The sequence below is a fragment of the Candoia aspera genome, chromosome 2, assembly GCF_035149785.1.
Source record: "Candoia aspera isolate rCanAsp1 chromosome 2, rCanAsp1.hap2, whole genome shotgun sequence".
Lineage (NCBI taxonomy): Eukaryota > Metazoa > Chordata > Lepidosauria > Squamata > Boidae > Candoia > Candoia aspera.
Genome location: NC_086154.1, coordinates 122,598,636 through 122,618,421, shown reverse-complemented (window position 1 = coordinate 122,618,421; position 19,786 = coordinate 122,598,636). Strand labels below are relative to the sequence as shown.

Below are 19,786 nucleotides of genomic sequence, written 5' to 3'. Positions count from 1 at the left end.
AGAACTGCTCTACTTCAGCTTCTTCAGCATTTGTGGTTGGGGCGTATATTTGGATCACTGTGATGTTAGATGGCTTGCCCTGAATTCGAATTGAGATCATTCTGTCATTTTTTGGATTGTATCCAAGCACTGCTTTAGCCACTTTACTATTAATTATGAAGGCTACTCCATTTCTTCTGTGGTCCTCTTGTCCACAGTAGTAGATCTGGTGGTCATTTGATGTGAAGTGGCCCATTCCAGTCCATTTCAGTTCACTGACGCCCAGAATGTCTATCTTTAATCTTGACATCTCACCAATAACCACATCCAATTTGCCCTGGCTCATAGATCTTACATTCCAGGTTCCAATGGTGTGTTGATCCTTAGAACATCGGATTCGCCGTTCATCACCAGCACCGTCGGCCGCTAGCCGTCCTTTCGGCTTTGAGCTAGCTGCGTCATCACGTCTGGGGCTAGTTGAGCTCATCCTCTGTTCCTCCCCAGTAGCATTTTGACCATCTTCCGACCTGGGGGTCTCACCTTCCGATGGTATACCGACATATCTCTGGTTGTACTGATCCATTTAGTTTTCACGGCAAGAATACTGGGGTGGGTTGCCATTACCTTCCCCAGGGATCGCATTTAGTCTGACCTCTCTGTCATGACCTTCCCATCTTGGGTGGCCCTTCACGGTTTAGCTCATGGCATCATTGAGGTGCTCAAGCTCCAGCACCACGACAAGGTAACGATCCTTTGCTGAAGAATAATATTTTATATTTAAAATAATATAAAAATTAAAATATTTTTAATATTGCAGGGTATTTTTATATGTACAAATGGTTTGGTATCCTTACTGTGTGATCCTCTGCATTATTACAAACTCAGTCAAATAATATTTAGAAGAGTTTACACAAAATTATCCTTTCCCAATCTGGTCTGCTCCAGATTTATTGTTGCAACTCCAAAATTCCTTGCCAGCATGGCCAGTGGCTGAGTTGCAGTCCAAAAACTTTTGGAAAGTGCCAAGGTAGGGAAGGCTGTTGTAAGTAAATGTATTAAGTATTCTTGTCTTTAGTAGTAACTTTTAAATTATAAAATTTAAAACATAGACACACACACACAGAGAATTCACTTTTATAGTTATGCAATTCAAGTTTTGTTCATTATAGTCATAAGGCATAGATATCAATGGTAAATTGATATATGATGTAGATCAAAGTCTATTCTGTACAGTTGCAGAGTCTCTTCATGCCACAGCCCATGAATATCCTGAAAAAGACAAAGTGACTTACTTATAACTGTGGTTCTTTAGTCTATGGACATACAGATACTAATTATGCAGCTGCAGAGAAGCATTGTCTAGGGCTTGCAGATATATTCTGTCTTCCCTGCCACTCAGGAGTGAAAAATGGAAGGTAATTGGTGGGTGTGAGCAATAGCACTGACCCTGATCACTCCACACTTTTTTCTACAGGGTGGGGTAGGGGGACGCCTAAGAAGTGGAAAGTGCCAATTTCCTTTTGCACCAGCTGTGGGTTAAAAATCCACTGACAGGTTACTATTTGAGGTATCTGGGAATGTGTACTGCACATAACATGGAGATATGTCAGCTGGCCAGGGGAATGAATGATTTAATTAGCCATGCCATGCCTAGCAGCTGAGAAGGGCTGGGTTGCCTGCATGAGGTGGGAGAAGGTCTCACCCTCTGCTCCCACAAGTCCTCTGGTACTGCCTGTTCTTTGCCCTACCATCCTATTATAGAGCAGCTGTTAGGTTGTATTTCTGCTGCTGCCACCTATTTTGGGGAAATGCTTTGACCTGGCCTCCTCTTCTGATCACACCAGAGTGTGAGACAGATAGGGGATCTCACACTCTGAGCACCATTACTTGCCAGGGAATAATTCTTAGATGAAATGAAATGAAATGAAATACACTGTTGCTGTCATTAACTAGCACAAGTAGCTATTTTCATATGTACTGCTTCAGTCTAAAAAGGCTTTAAGCAGCATTTATGAAAAAGCTTTGTTGGAATAGGAGCATGGGCTTTTTGACTAATCTTACAGATACACATCTAAAGTAAGTCCTGTTGAACTCAATAACAATAATTATAACAATAATAATAAACAGGAACATGAACTCTATACTGCCACCTCCTGGTCATTATAGTTTTAGAAATGTGACCAGAGAAAACAGCTCCCCTTCCTTTTGAGGAGTTGGAACAAAAGCACAATTTATATTTTAAAAATCAACTTTATTAAAAATAAGAAAAACGAAAATGTAAAACTTCCTTTTAACTTTAAGAGGTCACATGTTGTTTATTCGTTTAGTCGCTTCTGACTCTTCGTGACTTCATGGACCAGCCCACGCCAGAGCTTCCTGTCGGTCGTCAACACCCCCAGCTCCCCCAGGGATGAGTCTGTCACCTCTAGAATATCATCCATCCATCTTGCCCTTGGTCGGCCCCTCTTCCTTTTGCCTTCCACTCTCCCTAGCATCAGCATCTTCTCCAGGGTGTCCTGTCTTCTCATTATGTGGCCAAAGTATTTCAGTTTTGCCTTTAATATCATTCCCTCAAGTGAGCAGTCTGGCTTTATTTCCTGGAGGATGGACTGGTTTGATCTTATGGCAGTCCAAGGCACTCTCAGAATTTTCCTCCAACACCACAGTTCCAAAGCATCGATCTTCCTTCGCTCAGCCTTCCTTATGGTCCAGCTCTCGCAGCCATATGTTACTACGGGGAACACCATTGCTTTAACTATGCGGACTTTTGTTTTCAGTGTGATGTCTCTGCTCTTAACTATTTTATCGAGATTTGTCATTGCTCTTCTCCCAAGGATTAAGCGTCTTCGGATTTCCTGACTGCAGTCAGCATCTGCAGTAATCTTTGCACCTAGAAATACAAAGTCTTTCACTGCTTCTACATTTTCTCCCTCTATTTGCCAGTTATCAATCAAGCTGGTTGCCGTAATCTTGGCTTTTTTGAGGTTTAGCTGCAAGCCAGCTTTTGTACTTTCTTCTTTCACCTTCATCATAAGGCTCCTCAGTTCCTCTTCACTTTCAGCCATCAAAGTGGTATCATCTGCATATCTGAGATGGTTAATGTTTCCTCCAGCGATTTTAACTCCAGCCTTGGATTCCTCAAGCCCAGCTTGTTGCATGATGTGTTCTGCATACAAGTTGAATAGGTAGGGTGTGAGTGTACAGCCCTGCCGTACTCCTTTCCCAATCTTAAACCAGTCCGTTGTTCCGTGGTCTGTTCTTACTGTTGCTACTTGGTCGTTATACAGATTCTTCAGGAGGCAGACAAGATGACTTGGTATCCCCATACCACTAAGAACTTGCTAGAATTTGTTATGGTCCACACAGTCAAAGGCTTTAGAATAGTCAAGAAGTCACATACAAAGCCAATTACAGATGGATAAAAAAAAAAGAAGTCACATACAAAGCCAATTACAGATGGATAAAATAAAAAATATATAATGCCAGTAAAACTGCAAACATTGTCTTAAGATCAGTCTCCCATAAAATGCTATTGAGAAGATTTTGTACAGATCCATATTGGGTGAGATCTATATGGCTCAGAGAGCCTAAGAAGGAACAAAAATATAGGAAGCCAGTTTGCCTTACAAACTTCAAATACAAAAGTTATCAAAGGCAATTTCCAAAGACAATCAAGCTGGCACACCCACAAAAATAAAGCATAAAATCCTGATGGTGTATTTTATTTTACTGTTTCTGCTTCTCTGTGATTCAATGGTTACCTGGATAAACCTTGCTCCTTAGAGATTTCCAACTGTTAATCAGAGGCTTTTGAATTATGACCCTTCCTCCTTTGACTTCCTATGCATCCTAATCTGGAGCTCCTCCTTTACCTCCATCCCCTAGTGAAATCAGTTTGGCACATTACCACAGACAATTTACTTCTCCATAATCCTGGAGTATTGTCCTTTGCTTTTCTCAAGCTTTGTCTTTCTCCAAGAAACCAACTCTCCCCTGGCTTTTACCAGTTCCCATTCCAAGCCTTCATTATCTGAGAGCCTGTACAGTCCCCTGATGCCTTTCACATCTAACCCCGATCTTGCTCACTATCACTTGAAAAAAAGTCTCTTTACAAGAAAGGGTGAGGCCTAGAGAAACCCTTTTTTGCACCTGTTCAGGCAAGCCTCTCCTCTCCCCCTTCCCCTCTTGAGGAGTACAAAATGACTGAACTGTTTTGCTCTGTAGCCATTAAGGAAGGGCTTTGGATTATCTTCCTGTATCCTATCAAGTATGTTTTACCAGCAACGGAGCGCTAGGGAAGATCTCTTTCTCCCTCTCTGCTTACCTCTGAGACGCTGGTGTATTATCTACCTGGGTGAAAATGCGTGAGTGGGAACCTCTCTGTGCTTATCTGAAGAACATGTTTGTGTACATGGGGATTTGCCTTTTGACTACATATGCAAACAGAACCTCTGAGAAACCATTTAATTTAAATGTGTAAAAGTAAATGAGTAGAAAGTTTAGCCGCAGGCTCAAGAATCACTAAAAATTTCTTCTGCGGTGGTTGTCTTTGCCACCAGAGAGTTATGAGGATGCAAGGAGATTATATGAAAGTTCCTCTGTGTAGAACCCATGTGATAAGAAAGAATGATGGAAATGGGTAGAGGAGCAGTTTCATCTGTGCGTGGAGGAGTGCATCACCTAGAAAGCCCTTGCCACAGCTCTTTGTAAAAATCAGAGACAGGATTTCTGAACAATGGAAGAGGTCAGCAAGGAAGTCTGGATTCAACTTCCATTTGTATCTCAGGTGTGACTGAAACTTTTTATGAACTTATATTGGAGCTGTCAGATAGATGACTAAGAAAGTTTCATAAACCAGAATTCACGTGCAAAACTGTAGGATTAGAGGAGTAAGTCAGAGTAAGAGTAAGGCATATCACCCCACCATGTTTATTGACATATAGACCATTGCAGGATAGTTGGTTGAGATGTAGTACTATGAGAGGCACAAAAATCTGCCAGTAATATCTGATACATATAGCAGCCTTGGGTAGTATACTCCTGAACTAAGTATCAAAGTACCTGGCATCAGGGTAATAGATAGAAGAGGCAAAAAAAAATTGAGAGCTTGAAAGGAAATCTGGGTTTCTTCACTGAAAGAATTGAAGGACTGAGTCAAGGAGGTGAGGATAACGGTGGTCCAAGTGCAGATGAAGATGGACAACTGATGGAAATCAGTACTGCAGGATCTTCATATACTCAGGCAAAAGAAACAACCATTTTGTTAGTGGCCATACAATCCAGTAGGAGCATAAGGCTGCTACTATAACCTCGACTGCATATCAACAACCAAATCAGGAAGGAATAAGGATAGTCACAGGAATAAACAGAAAAAGTGGAAAGTAAAAAGGTGACAATTTCTTCAGCTTTTTGGAAAAAAACAAGGAGAAACAATTTAACGCTTTTAAATACTCCCAGTGTAGTATTTAAAAAGGAACTGAGGGAGAGTTGGAGTATACAAAAACAACAGAAAGAAGATAGTCTTACAATTAAACTCTAAATTTATCATTTTGGGATGGTGGCAGCAAGATTTTAAAGAGTATTCATTAATCTCCCAGATTATCCATTCCTGACCAAATAAACTAGGTTTCACCACATCTCCTTCCCCACCCTCAAGAAAGGTGTAGAAAGCTCCCAGTGATGGTTTGGCAAAGAAACGGCACCCACCGCGGATACAATGCAGAGACTGAAATGAATGCTTCTTTAGGGCAGTGCTGGAACATGCAATGTAGTGCAAAGCAGGTAGAAGAGAATAATGGGGTCAACTCCCTTGTAAATGGCTAAACGAATGTATTGACAAGTAGTCTGTCTCACGCACAAAAAGGCAGAGAAGTTATACTATAGTATAATGTAAGATAATATAGTAAGTTTTCATTTCATTCTTTGGTGCTTAACTCAAAATGTTCTCTCTCTCTGCTACATTTCCCAATATGTGTGCAGAAGCATTTCAAACTATCAGTTTTCAAACCATTATAGTAAAGTGGAAAATTGGAATCCTGTATTTGCTGTTTTTCACATGACAAGCGTGCTTTGTTCTGGTTTGTAGATTATTGAGGGACTTTTATAGTGGAAAATTCTCTCTTAAATGTTAGTGTTAAGCAGTTTATACTATTCCAAACTCAATGTTTCTTTTCTCTCTATAGAATTTTCTACTTGCTGGCATGTAATTTGTTAATTTAAGCTATTTACTTTTTACAGTTGAATTTGCCAACTCAGATTCTTGTGTCAGCCATAAATACATGCAAAATATGTTACTTCTTACTGTTACAATAGTTTTAGCATGCTGTTTTCTTTTTAGATCATAGCTGAACTTAAGAAAACCATTTCCTCTCTGACGGAGGAAAGCAACCAGCAGAAGCTTGCTGGAGAAAGGCGTCTGCAAGATATTTTACAAAAGTTTGAAGAAGAGAAGCGGCAGCTGATTAGAGATAATGGCACAGCAATCAAGGTAATCTGGGGCTTTGAGTCAATTACACTGCCAGCTGTTTGAGTATAATTAAAAGTTTTGAAAATATTGACTGTGGCCTTAAAAATGCATGTTGAAGTCATGTTTTTATAGGAGTCAGCAATTCTTTTTCCCTAGAAAATTTTGCATAACGCATGATCATTATTTCTGTTATATTTTAGATGCATTGTGAATGCTGGACAAGTACCAAATGAAAGGAAACATCTAAAAACATTAGATAGTTAATTGAAAAATATCTGGTACTTGCCTCCTTTGTGCGATTCAACAAAATTCTTTCACAGTTTCCTTAAATGAATGCTTGGACGTGTGCTTCATTTCCAGTTTGAAACATTTAGCATGTTAAAAGTTACACTTCTGTGCTTCCTTACCAAACTTCACAGACGTCAATAGTAAGACCTAGAATAAATGGGTGATGACAGCCTTGGATCAGAGTTGGACTCTGGCTGGCCATGGTCCTCTTGAGGTGTCTGGGACAAGGTCTGGCTCTGTTACGTAGGAATTAGATCCAGTGACACTTGAAAAAATGGATAGGGTTTTCAGAGCTGTTTTAGTGTGTCCACCTGTACATTAGATCCATGTCCCTCCTTGCTGGTCATGGCAACCCAGGAAGTGACATGCTGTTGGGTCCAAGTGGTGGTAAATTAATTATTGAGTGAGGATCCTGGATTAATCTTGATTGTGCACTTGGTTTGGGATTGATAGTTATATCCATCCATGACTGTTCCATGTCTTTGGACTTCTCTGTGCCAACCCTCCCCCAACTGAGGTGGGGTCTATTTGATTGGCCTGCCCCAGTCAACTGATGGACCCAATTGGGTTTCAGAAGGAACTTGGGTTTTTTCCCAAAGCTCTGGTGCACGGTTTGGCTGAAGCTTTGGTCATCACTTGGAACAGGGTTCCTCAACCAGGGTTCCATAGAACCCTAGGGTTCTGCAAGAGGTCACTAGAGGTTCCCTGGGAGATCACAATTTATTTAAAAAGTATTTCAAATTCAGGCAACTTCGCATTAAAGAGGTAAGTTTCATTCTTTATTTTTAGTTTAAGAACACTGCTAATGCATATATACAGACCTACACGTGAAACAAATATAATAATTTTGTAACTTGTGGCCTATATTTGAGCCTGAATGTGCAGGGGTTCTCTGAGGCCTGAAAAATATTTCAAGGGTTCCTCCAGGGTCAAAAAGTTGAGAAAGGCTGGCTTGGAATAATCATGCAACAGGGGCCTATATTGGATCACACCAGAGCGGACTCTCTTTATTCACGGATCCTGTAGAGCTTCTTGATTTATTGAGGAACTGTGGAAGATGAAGTAACACAAGAGATGCCTAGAACACCACTGGTGAAAGCTGAAAAGCAAAGCTGGCCAAGCACATATGTACCTTGTGACTACAGATTAGGATGTACCTTGTGGCAATAAGGGCGGCAAAGCAAATGTACTTCTCTCCTCTTATCACATCTATGGATAGCCAGCCAGCAGCCCTGTTTCAGGTGACCATGTCCCTCCTGGCTAAGGAGGAGCTAGGGGAGCCCTTGCAGGGCCACTGTGAAGAATATTCTCAGCATCTGCCAGACAAAGTCACTTGACTGCTTGGAGTTGGACACTGGCTGGGCAGGTCCTTTGGAAGTGACCGAGACATGTCTGGGAGGGGTTTGAGCCTATCAATCCTGAGGAAATGGAGAGGGTCCTTGCAGCTTTGAGCTTGGCCACCTGTATTCTGGACCCATGTCCCTCCTGGTTGGTCAAGGCCTCCCAGGAGGTGCCATAGGGTTGGGTCCAAGCAGTGGTTAATGCTTCTTTGTAGGAGGGGGTGGTTCCATCAGCCTTAAAGGAGGCAGTGGTGCACTCCCTTCTCAACAGGCCATCCTTGGACCTGACCATGTTAGATAAGTGTTGGATAAGAGTCACTAAGGGGACGTGGTGGCGCTGCGGGTTAAACCGCTGAGCTGTCGATCAGAAGGTCGGCGGTTCGAAAACGCACGGCGGGGTGAGCTCCCGTTGTTAATCCCAGCTCCTGCTCACCTAGCAGTTCGAAAACATGCAAATGTGAGTAGATCAATAGGTACCGCTTCGGCGGGAAGGTAACAGCGTTCCGAGTCGTCATGCTGGCCACATGACCCGGAAGTGTCTACGGACAACGCCGGCTCTAAGGCTTAGAAACGGAGATGAGCACCGCCCCCTAGAGTCGGATTCGACTGGACTTTACGTCAAGGGAAACCTTTACCTTTACCTTTACTAAGAGTCACTAAGAGTTGGGCAGCATATAAATTTCAAATAAATAAACAACTTCCATCCAACCTCCAACCTTCCCTTTCTGGGGAAGGTTATTGAGAGGGTGGTTGGTTTCAAGCTTCAGAGGGCCCTGGGTGAAGTGGATTACCTGGACCCTTTTCAGTCTGGGTTCATTCTTGGTTATAATGCAGAGATGGCATTGGTCACACTTGTGGATGACCTATCATCAGCCCTCCAAGCTAGACCAACTTGGAAACCAAAGACACACAAGCTAATGTTCCTTTTATTATAAGGTTATAATAACAGAATCTTGAAAGTCTGTGCATCCCCCCTCCCTTTATCTTCATGAGAACTAGGGAGGGTCATGCCTCCTCCTTTCTTCACAGTGAGTACCAGTCAGTGTTCATGGGGAGGGAGAGGTCTAGCCCCAGGCACCTACAAACTGGGTTTGGGTCTCTTGCCACTCCTTTTTAACAACTACATAAAATCTCTGGGTGAGGTCACCCAACGGCACAGGTCTGGTATCATCAGTACACTGATTATACCCAGTTATACATCACCCCTAGCCGGGCAGGCGACACCATTTCACTTGACCCACTGCCTGGAGGCTCAGAGGGTCTGGATGGGGAGGAACTGGCTCCAGCCCAACCTTAGCAAGATGGAGTGGTTTGGGGGTTTTGGTCTCTCTGGATCCAGTTATCCTTGACACTCAGTGAGGTAACACTTCCCCAAACAGTGTTTGGGACTTGCAGCTCCTGCTCAGGGAGCAAATGGCAGCTGTGGCTAGGGGCCCTTTGTACAGATACGTCTTTTGCACCAATTGCACCCTTTTCTGGAGCAGGAGGCCTTACTCATAGTCACTCATGCCTTGGTCGTTTCCTGGTGGACTATTGCAATGCACTCTACATGAGGCTGTCCTTGAAGACCACTGAGAAGTTACAGCTGGTCCAAAATGCAGCACCTCGTGTAGTGCTTGGCATCCTCAGTTTGCCTGTGTTACACCATAGCTGTGCAGCTGCACTGGGTCGCAATTTTTTTTCTGGGTGTAATTCAAGGTGCTGGATATCACCTTTAAAGCCCTACATGGCACAGGGCCAGGTTAATTGCAGGACCACCTGAGCGTATCTACCCATTTCACCTGATTAGATAGAGTGGACATGCTCCAGGTCCCGTCCCTTAAATGTTGCCATCTAGTGGGACCAAAAAAGCATGCCTTTTCCATGGCAGCCCCTGCCCTTGAGATCTGGCAGGCCCCCACTCTCTTCACCTTCTGGAAAGCCATAAATAGCTGGTGTTGGGATCAGAAGGTTGGAGCCTGGGGATTGCATAGATGAATGGATGTCAATGATGGATTAGGCACCAGTTTTTCTTGGTTTTTGTTTTGTTTTTTTATTATTTATTATTTATGATTTTATTATTGTTGGCTGCCCAGAGCTGTGTTCCAGAAGATGGGTGGCCATCTATATCTTTTAAATGAATAAATGCCATTTTTGATAAGTCAGTGTGTTTGAAAAGAGATTGTGCATACAGAGGTTACTCTATGTGTTTTTTCATTATTGTCATTCGGTGAGCATTTCAGCGCAGATAGAGAGCTCTACTGAATATTTTTCTTACTTGATGCATGGCAGGCATTATACCCTACTCCTGTACAGAACTCAAGATGTTCAAACATCATAGAAGCAAAAATGTGCCTTCAAATAGAAAGACAAGGAAAAATGTGATATAAGTCAAAGCTATACAAACATGAATTAAGGGTCTCTGTCCAGTGTTATGAACCCACAATGGATGTTCCCTTTCCTTTCCCTCCTAAATTCCCAGTTTGTCTTCAGATCAGTCCAAGTTTCCCCAAACTCCCAATATTATAGATTTGGTTATCTTGATGTGAAGTTCCTAGAGTGTTGAAGGATCCCAGTTTTGCATATGAAAGTAGAAGTTTCATATTCAAAGCAGGCTATTTATGACATTCCATACTTGAAATATTTCAAAATTAATAATTACATTATGCTTTAAAATTTGACTTCTTAATGGTTTGCTGATTAGCTATTGTTTATGCAGTTACACTTAAAGGTTCAACAAAAAACTGAAAATTGAATATTGTCAGAAATTTTATTACTGCATTATTTTCACTTTTACATTGCATTCAGCTTCTAATAACAGAAATCCTGAATCATTCTAGCACTTGTGAGACAAGATGAAAATTTTGATCAATTTCACTGGGTTCAGGCTGGTGTCAAAAACCAGCCAAGAACACACACAGTAGAGTTGTAGGCAAAAGCATGATCAAGGTCCAGCACAGAAGTCAAGCAAAAGATTCATTATTGGCAGCCAATAATGGTTCAAAGGAGTGAGCAGCATAGCATTTTCAGATCCAGACACATGTCGGGGTTTCCAGGATGTCAAGTGAGGCTTAGAATTGAAGCAGTGGCTGTCCAGAATATGTTTCAATGTTTGATTGCTTTCAGACAAGACTTTTATACTGGGGGCTCTGACCCCTATTTAAATGGGTAACATCCTAAAGCTGGTTGCAGAAATTGGACTACTCAAAAGTAATAATCTATTTTCAAGTAAACCACTATTTCCAAAGTGCTCTTACAAGCAATTTGGCAGTTGGATCTTCATGCAGTGGTCCTGATGCTCTTGCAAGCTTGGAAGCCATGTCCAGGCTTTCAGAAAGTGGGAATAGTTGTTTTCATGGTCCAGAAAGTCAGTGACCAAACAGTAGAGATTGGCTTATACTGAGTCAGACTATTTGCGCACTTAGTCCAGGCCCACCATCATCTCAAAATTGCACTGCCAGAATTTGGAAACACAGTGTCAGATTTTGGTGGTACATGTAAAAACACCCATGTCAAACACCCGCCAGTGGACCAAATTACATTTTTTTACTTTGCATTCTAAAACTGAACAATATGATAGTCTTCCATTTTTCAATTTGCCATATTTTTGCATGATAAACAGCCATAAAATTGTATGAAATTTTAGCTAATTTTAGGTCAGTTAAAACAATTTAAATCTGGTTATTTAATATTCTATTTCCAATACAAAATTGTTTAAACAAAACTACCAATTTAACTTAAGAAACATTTATGAGAACTTAAACTGAGCTTTCTGAAATGTTAAGCTATAAATATACTAATTCATGCTTCTATTAATACATTTCAATAAATAGAATTTTTTCCAATAGCAAAGGAGAGTATTCTTTCATCGAGTTGCTACTTCCACTTGCTTTATTAGGCAGGGCCAAACTTCTGTACAATGTACAGGTAGTCCTCGACTTACAACCACAATTGGGACTGGAATTTCAGTCACTAAGTGATGCGGCCCTAAAGCAAGATGTCACATGACCCCATCACTTAGTGACGTCAATCCCAGCAATTCCCCTTGCCGTCATTAAGCAAATTTTACCAGTCATTAGCTGAGGACCCACCCCAATCCAAGCCATTCCAGGCTTGGTCCCTCCCAGCCCCAAGCCTCAGTAAGGTAAGGGACTGCCTCCAACTCCCCTGCAGGGTGGCAAGCAGCCCCAGAACCCCAGGAAGTTGCAGCTGCCCCAGCCCAGCCACAGTCACCCTCGCCACCCTGCACTCCAAGACCTCTGCCGCCCCAGCTGACCTTGCCATCTTCTTGCTCACACTGCTGATGAGGCATGCCCGGCCTGGGTGCAGGGCTGGGCTGGGCTGTGGCTGCAAAAAACAAAAACAAAAAAATGCTAAAGGCAGCCCCAGCCAACTCTGGGGCTGCCTTTAGCATTTTTTCTTCTTTGCAGCTGAAGCCCAGCCCCAACCCTGCCGGGAAACGCAGCAAAAAGGGGTATTTTGGCATGCTGCTGTTGAGGGGCTGCCTTTAGCATTTTTTTTTTCTTTTTCGCAGCTGAAGCCCAGCCCAGCCAGGCCAGGCACATCTCATCAGCAGCAGGAGCAAGAAGACAGCAAGGTCAGCTGGGGAAGTGGAGCGCAGGGCGGCAGGGGGCCAAAAGGGCAGAGATGGGGTGAAGGTAGGTGGGTGGGGGGAATTGCAGTGCCCCTGCGGTCATAAGTGTGGGTAGCATGTCAAGTGCCCGCATGTTGATCACATGACTGCAGGAGCACTGCAATGGCCGTAACTTTGGGCACCCGTCGTAAGTCACTTTTTTCAGCACATTTGTAACTTTGAACAGCTACTGAATATATGGTCCTAAGTCAAGGACTACCTGTAGCTGTGGCAAAAACCACTACATCTAGCTCTAGTCCTGCCCAGTTTTGATGTGCAAGATATAGATAGGCACTTCTCTATTTTTTATCATCTTATAACCTTAGGTGATAGACTCTTTCCTTCCGGTGTCCAAAAAACATCCTCTGCAGGACCTGGTCAGATACATACTCTAAGCTAAGTCCTAGGACTTAATGGATGTGGTAAGGCAAGTTTATGTTTCTCCATCAGTGAAGCAGCCATTTCTTGAATGGTTATCCTTGGTTGTACAAAATGGGAGACAACTGTGATACTTCTCACATGTGCTTATAAAACAGCAACATGAGTCTCAAAGGATGGGGGGCCCACTGGATCAGCAGGATTGCTCAGAGAACCTGGACTACGTAAGGTAGTCTCAGATAGCACTATCCTAGAGCAGGGACTGTTTCCCTGGCCTTCATTAGGTTTGAACCTGTTATATATAATCCCCAAATCCTGGACAATCAGACTTTATGCGTGCATCTGGTGGGTTAGGAGAATCTAAATCCTGTTCACTTCTGAGGGAACCATCAGACGCCTTCTTTGGCTGACAGTCCTCTTCTAGTTAGTTACTTCTATCTCTGCAATTCACATTTGAGGTTTTCACATCATGGCACTTGGGTACAGTTGTTAGAATCTAGAGCTGGGAGAATGGAATCTTCACCAGAAAGTTTTTGCCCAGTTATATGAATATTAGTAAAGAATTAATTTGCATCTCTGGCCAATTGCAAGATCAGTCCTTCTTTTCCCAATTTACCAATTCAAGAGGCAGAGGCTATGGCAGCAGGATCTATCATATACATCCTTTAAATTCTACTGATAACCACAGTTGTGCATAATACATGCAACAAACAGGCAGATTCAATCTTGATAGCTCTATTCTGGTCCCAGAGAGCTTAACTTTCAAACTTAGTAAATTTGTCAACAAACAGTCCTCTTCCATTGTCTGTGTCTCAGGACTTTTTGTTCCAGAGCTGGCTATTTGTTTGTACAAGTATTTATATATCACCTGCTTTCTAAGACTTAAGGTTGTTTACAGTCAAATCAAAATAGAACAGATAAAAACTGTCCAGTTCAAAAACTAAGGTAGCCCTTCCACCATCAGCATTTAAACATCCTGTGAAAAGTAAGTCTTCAGTGACTTTTTGAAATCCAAGTGGTTGAGTCATCATCTTTGAAGGCCAGATGTTCCAGAGTGTGTGGGCAGCCACTAAGAAGCCTTTTGAAAGGCTCCCATCCTTCTTACTTCACACCGTAAGGGCACTACCAGTATACACTTTCTAAGAGAATGATTGGTCAGGCTGTATCTGGCCAGGAAAGATGATTCTGTAAGTATGCAGGTACCAAGCTATATAGGACTTTAAACCAGCATTTTGAATTTGACCTGGAAGCGAAACAATAACCAGTACAACAACCATGGCATAGGTATGAGATTGCTAAATCTGCTGCCTCCAGTTGGTTGCCCATTTTGGATTGGTTGAAGCTTCTGAGCCCTTATCAAAGGCAGCCCCGTGTAGAATGCATTATACTTGTCTGTCCACAAGATGACAGCATGAATTACTGTTGTCAGGGCCTCCTTGTCATAAAGTCCTGCAACTGGAGCATCAGCGAAACTGCAAAGGCTTCCCTGGCTGTGGCCTCCACCTGCTGTTCTTATAGGACCCTCTAGTCTCCTTTAGGGTGATCATGACTCTATCCAGATTCAACATTGGAAATAGAATCAAGCTAGACTGATCACAAATAAATAGTAGCTCCATTTTGCAGGGGATTAACCTAAGCTTGTTTTGATCCATGCAGTCCCTCCCAGATTTCAGGAACAGGGACAGGAGTTTGACGCCATCCCTGGTCCAGCATGGGGTGGGGATATATAGCTGGCTATTGTCAGCATACTGATTATAACTCATACCAAACCAGTGGATGACCTCCCTTGTGGTTTCATGCAGACATTAAATAACATGAGCAAGAGGACTGTGGAACCGTGGAGAAACTACAGGTGCAACCGTTCTTTCCATGCATATATTGATTGGAACTGCCCACTCAAGAAGAAGTACAGTCACTGCAGAACAGTGCCTCCAGTCCTCAGTCTTCACAGGCAGTCCAAGAGTATTCCGTGGTTGATGGTATCAAATGCTTTGGTGCCCAGATACAGGACGGTTATAATTCCGTTCCTTTAAATTGAGCAGCAACATCTCAGTGTCCTGAGGCCAAGTTAACCCATGTTACAGCAGCCAAGTCTTCATCACAATCGTGGCATCTCACAGATCATGTTTGTTTCAAATATATGGAGTCTCCATATGAAAGGAAAGAGCTACTGCCTCTTACATTTACTGTAAGATGGTATTTTTGCAACAGTCTGGTTTGGATTAGCATTTTTCATCCAAATGTTGCGGAGATAGATATCTCCTTTGTTTTTCATTATCAACTAAAGGTTATGCTTCACTTAATTCTCATTCTGTCCTCTGGGAAATTTTAAAGGTGAATTCCAGTAATTCACAGATTCCTGATCTGGAATCTGTATCTTTTCTGCAAGCTGTGATGGAACTGTCATTTGAGCCTTTCAGGCAAATGTCCTTAAAATATTGTCCTGGAATGTAGCTTTACACTCCACTATCACTTCAACTGGAAAGGTATCAGAGCTAGGAGTTCTCTTTAGTGAAGGAGCACTGCCTTTATTTTTCCAGATTCCATCCTTTTGAGACTAGATCCCACTTTTTTTTTTAAAAGTGGATTCAGTTTTTCATAGAATTAAAGCAAGGAATTTAAATTCCCACAGGAGGAAGAGCACATAACTTTTATAGCCATCATGCTATTAAAATCTATCTGAACCGAATGGAACAATTATCTCTTCATTTCATTTTTTTAAGTGGTTTTAAGATTCCTGTAACAACCATCTCCAGCTGGATCATTCCTGAATAATCTTGGCTGGTAAGTTTCTGTTGACTGCAGCTCTAGAGGGGATCTCTGCTTATTCCACAGGAGTGCAGCCATCTCTGCAGTGTTTTTAACCAGCACTCCTCTGGGCTATATATCTAAGGCAGCAACATGATCTTCCATTTATACATTCATTCGCCATTATAAATCAGATGTGAATTTGTCTGCCTTCTTTGTCAGTTAACTAGTACAGAGTGTGGTTTCTTTCTTCTAGTCATTCAGTGAGAGTTCATTCCCACAAAGACTGAACATCCCAGTGAAAGGATACCTTCCATTGTTTTCTACATGTCCATTTCTACAGTGAACTAGTTTCACAAATGAGGGGATTTCCTTCAGGGTTAGCCTTTGCTAAGTACTTGTTTCCCTCTTTCTTTTATGTTACTATTATAGCACACGGGCATTCCTTTAGCTTAAGATTGTAACCAGAGGGGTAGTTTCTTCCATGGTTATCTTCTTCAGTGGCCTTGCCTTGTGGAAAGAGTGGAAGAAGAACCCAGTGAAAGGATACCCTCTATCTTCTATTTTTTTTTAAAAAAAGACCACAGTAAGTACCAGTGTATCATTTAGATAATCCAATGGGTTACAAAAAAGAGATTGTATTCCTCAACTGCCTTCTAAGCATGCTACTTCAAAGATCTTGGTATGTAAAGTAGCACACTAGGTTGAAGGTGTGATCTTTGCTTTTAAAATGGAGACTTAAAGAATATTAATACAAAAATAGCATTTTCAAAGGCATTGTTTTCATATGTCCAAGTGTTGCTCTAAACAAGGTGATCCACTGCATTAATAAAACTGAACACAATGTTACTTTTCATGTAAGAGCAGCTAGTTTACCTTAAAGTTTTGAGTCTTTTGTAGTATATAAAAATCTTTGAGCTTCTTTTTAGGTGATCATAAAAGGAAAATCTTGGCATACTAAAATATAGGCTATGGATGTACTTTGATTTAGAGAATAAATGTTTTTATCAAATTGTCCACCAAGATTCTCAGTAGCTATCAAGTGGTCCATGGTACAGGAGGCATTTCAGAGATTCTGGACTAGATGATTCAGGAAGATAGACTTGACAAATTCCAGCAGAAATTCAAAGGTACTTGCAGAAGAAAGTCCTAAGGCTATTTATTGCTAAGTTTCTTGTACTTTTTATTTGTATTAAGATCAGACATGCAGATGATATTGCCAAAGGACATATTATTCCCTGACAAATCTTAGCATTAACTCTGAGATTTAAAAGTCTTGGACCATTTTTCAATATTTAAATAGTCATTTACATAGAAAAGGTGTATAATCAGCATTTAGCAAAGGCCATTAGAAATATGTTATATTTAAATATTTTCAAGAGTGGGAATATGTCAACTTTATTAAAATATTAGACTTATAACTAGTATCTAATGAAATGTTTTGGGGGAGACAAAGCAATTATTACGCAGGAAATTGTCCCCAATCCAATCTTGCATCTCATTTTGATAATTATAAAAAGGAAAATAATCTGGATTGACCGTGAGAAGTAAACACAGAATCCATAGTTAGGTAATGTTGTAATTAAATCTGAGTTAGCCAAGTATTGTGCTATATTTTTTGCTTCTGAGAAGTTTTAATGGTTTAAAAAACTAAAGAGAGCTAAAATTGTAGCTGCTGCATAAGGCAGGCTATATAAGATTACAATCTTAGATTGTGTGAATAATCTGGAGCCATGGGTAGCCACAAGGAGAAGGCAACAGAGTCAGTGTTGGCCCCCGGGTGAGCCATAATGGTTCATCATTATGATTCGATCTTGGCATCCTTCTGGAGCGGTTCCGGGAGTTGGGGGTGGGCGGCACAATGTTGTGCTGGTTCTCCTCCTTCCTCCAGGGTCAGTTCTAGTTGGTGCTGACATGGGGGGAGAAGTCCAGCCTGCAGCCCCTCCTTTGTGGGGGGCCACGGGGCCCAGTACTTCCTCCTCTCCTGTTTAACATCTACATGAAGCTGCTGGGTGAGGTCATCTGATTATTTGGGGTGAGGTATCATCAGTATGCTGATAACACTCAGCTTTACATCTCCACCCCAGGCCACCTGAGTGATGCCGTGGAGGTTCTTTCTCAGTGCCTGGAGGCTGGGAGGGTAGGTGGGCTGGATGGGGCATAACAGGCTTCAGCTCAACCCAAGCAAGACCAAGTAGCTTTGGGTTTTTGGATCTCTTGGTTCTAGAGTCCTTCCATCTTTGTTCTAGATGAGGTGGCACTGCCCCAGACAGACCCCCAGGGAGGACTGGGAGTCCTCCTGGACTCATGACTCCTGCTTGAGGAGCAGGTGGCAGCCATGGTTAGGAGGGCTTTTGCAGAGGTTTGAGTTGTGTGTCAGTTGTGCCCATTCCTGGACCAGGGAGCTCTGCTCACTGTCTCTCATGCCTTCATGACCTCCAGATTGGACTATTGCAACCTGCTCTACATGGGGCTGCCACTGAAGAGCATTCAGAAGCTTCAGCTAGGGCAGAATACAGTGCGTGGGCAGTTAATGGTATTGGTTTTTTGGCGTATGTGACACCACTGCTCTGCGAGCGTCATTGGCTTCCAGTGTGCTTCCAGGTGCAATTCAAGGTGCTGGTAGTTAACTTTAAAGCCCTTCATGGCTTGGGACTGGGCTACTTATGGGAACATCTCTCTCCAGTTGTTTCTACCTGTCCCATCCAGTCCGGCAGGAGGAGTATGCTCCAGGTGCCATCAGCTAAGGAGTGTTGGCTGGCAGGGAACATCACTTGAGATTATGTTAGCCCTGATCCTGCTGGCCTCTCACAAGGCCTTAAACACTTGGTTTTGAGCCCACACCTACGGCCCTGGAAGTGTGATAGAGCCCATCTCTTGGCTTTGTTTATGGTTATTTTATGAAGCTCAGCTGCCATGTGTTTTTATTTTATATTATGTATTCTACTTGTTTTTTATCTATTTTATTGTAAGCCGCCCAGAGTCACATATAAATGGGCAGCCATACAAACAAACAAACAAACCCTAGATTACCAGTTTACATGTTTTAAAAAGAGTGCTATCTAGCCTTTTTAAAAGCTGATATACGAGGCAATTTTCTGCCATTTTGTTTTGTGAAAAAGGACATTTCAGTTTTTCAGTGTTTTTAATTAAAGAATAAATGTCCTGGCAATGGTTAACATGCACTTTTCTGGAGAAAAATGCTTCTGGAAGATTTTTTTTTTTAATCTTCTGGTAGAAAGACTGCCGCCTTGAAAAATTCAACGCTATTTAGAAAACTATTTTTTTTTTATCCAATTTGTCCCCACCCATCTCCTCCCGTCGGGGGACTCTGGGCGGTTTACAACAATCGATTAAAAACAATAACCATAAAATACACAGAATAAAATACAATAATAAATAATATAAATAAAGGTAAATATTAGATATTGCTGCGAAAATATAGAAAGAACAGTAGAAGTTTATAAATCTTATAAAATAAAATCTTATTTTAAAAAAGTGATGATTTTCTTGCTTCCTAAACATTCAAAATGTCATGCCAATGCAGTGGTGTGGAGGCTGAGAGACTGAATTATGCCCACTTTGCAAGGGAACCCAATGTTGGTATGCTGATTAGGAGGTAGAAGTAGAATGGTATATGACACCCTGCAGTTTAATTCAGTGTGGTTATCTGGTCTCTTGAAGTGTGTGTGTTGGTGGGGGAAGATCATGTAGAGTTAGGGCCATGTAATGGGAGAACTGAAGTAGATTACATTAGGATTGCAGTTTCTTAAGGACTGGGGGAGTTACTGTAGTGATCTATGTACAGCAGTAAGAAAGGTTTTTGTTCCTGTTTTAGTCTTGGGTGGGGTGTTTCTCTTTCTCTTTCTCTTAGTACAGGCCTTAGATGGCAAGTATGGCATGTTTTTACTCAGAAATTAGTAATCTCACATGTATTATTTTTAAAAATCTGTGTTACAAAGATACCTGTTGTAT

The 19,786-nt window shown here is 41.8% G+C and overlaps 1 protein-coding gene across 7 annotated transcripts in view; it reads left to right on the top strand.

Annotated features, from left to right (window-relative positions):
• Positions 1-19,786, top strand: part of CEP112 (centrosomal protein 112) — a 259,583-nt gene that overhangs the window by 185,057 nt on the left and 54,740 nt on the right. For all 7 annotated transcript variants that reach the window (XM_063293475.1, XM_063293478.1, XM_063293477.1 and 4 more), the window contains one exon: positions 6,317-6,466. In XM_063293475.1, coding sequence (XP_063149545.1) covers positions 6,317-6,466 — 150 coding nt within the window. The remainder of the gene's footprint in view (positions 1-6,316; positions 6,467-19,786) is intronic.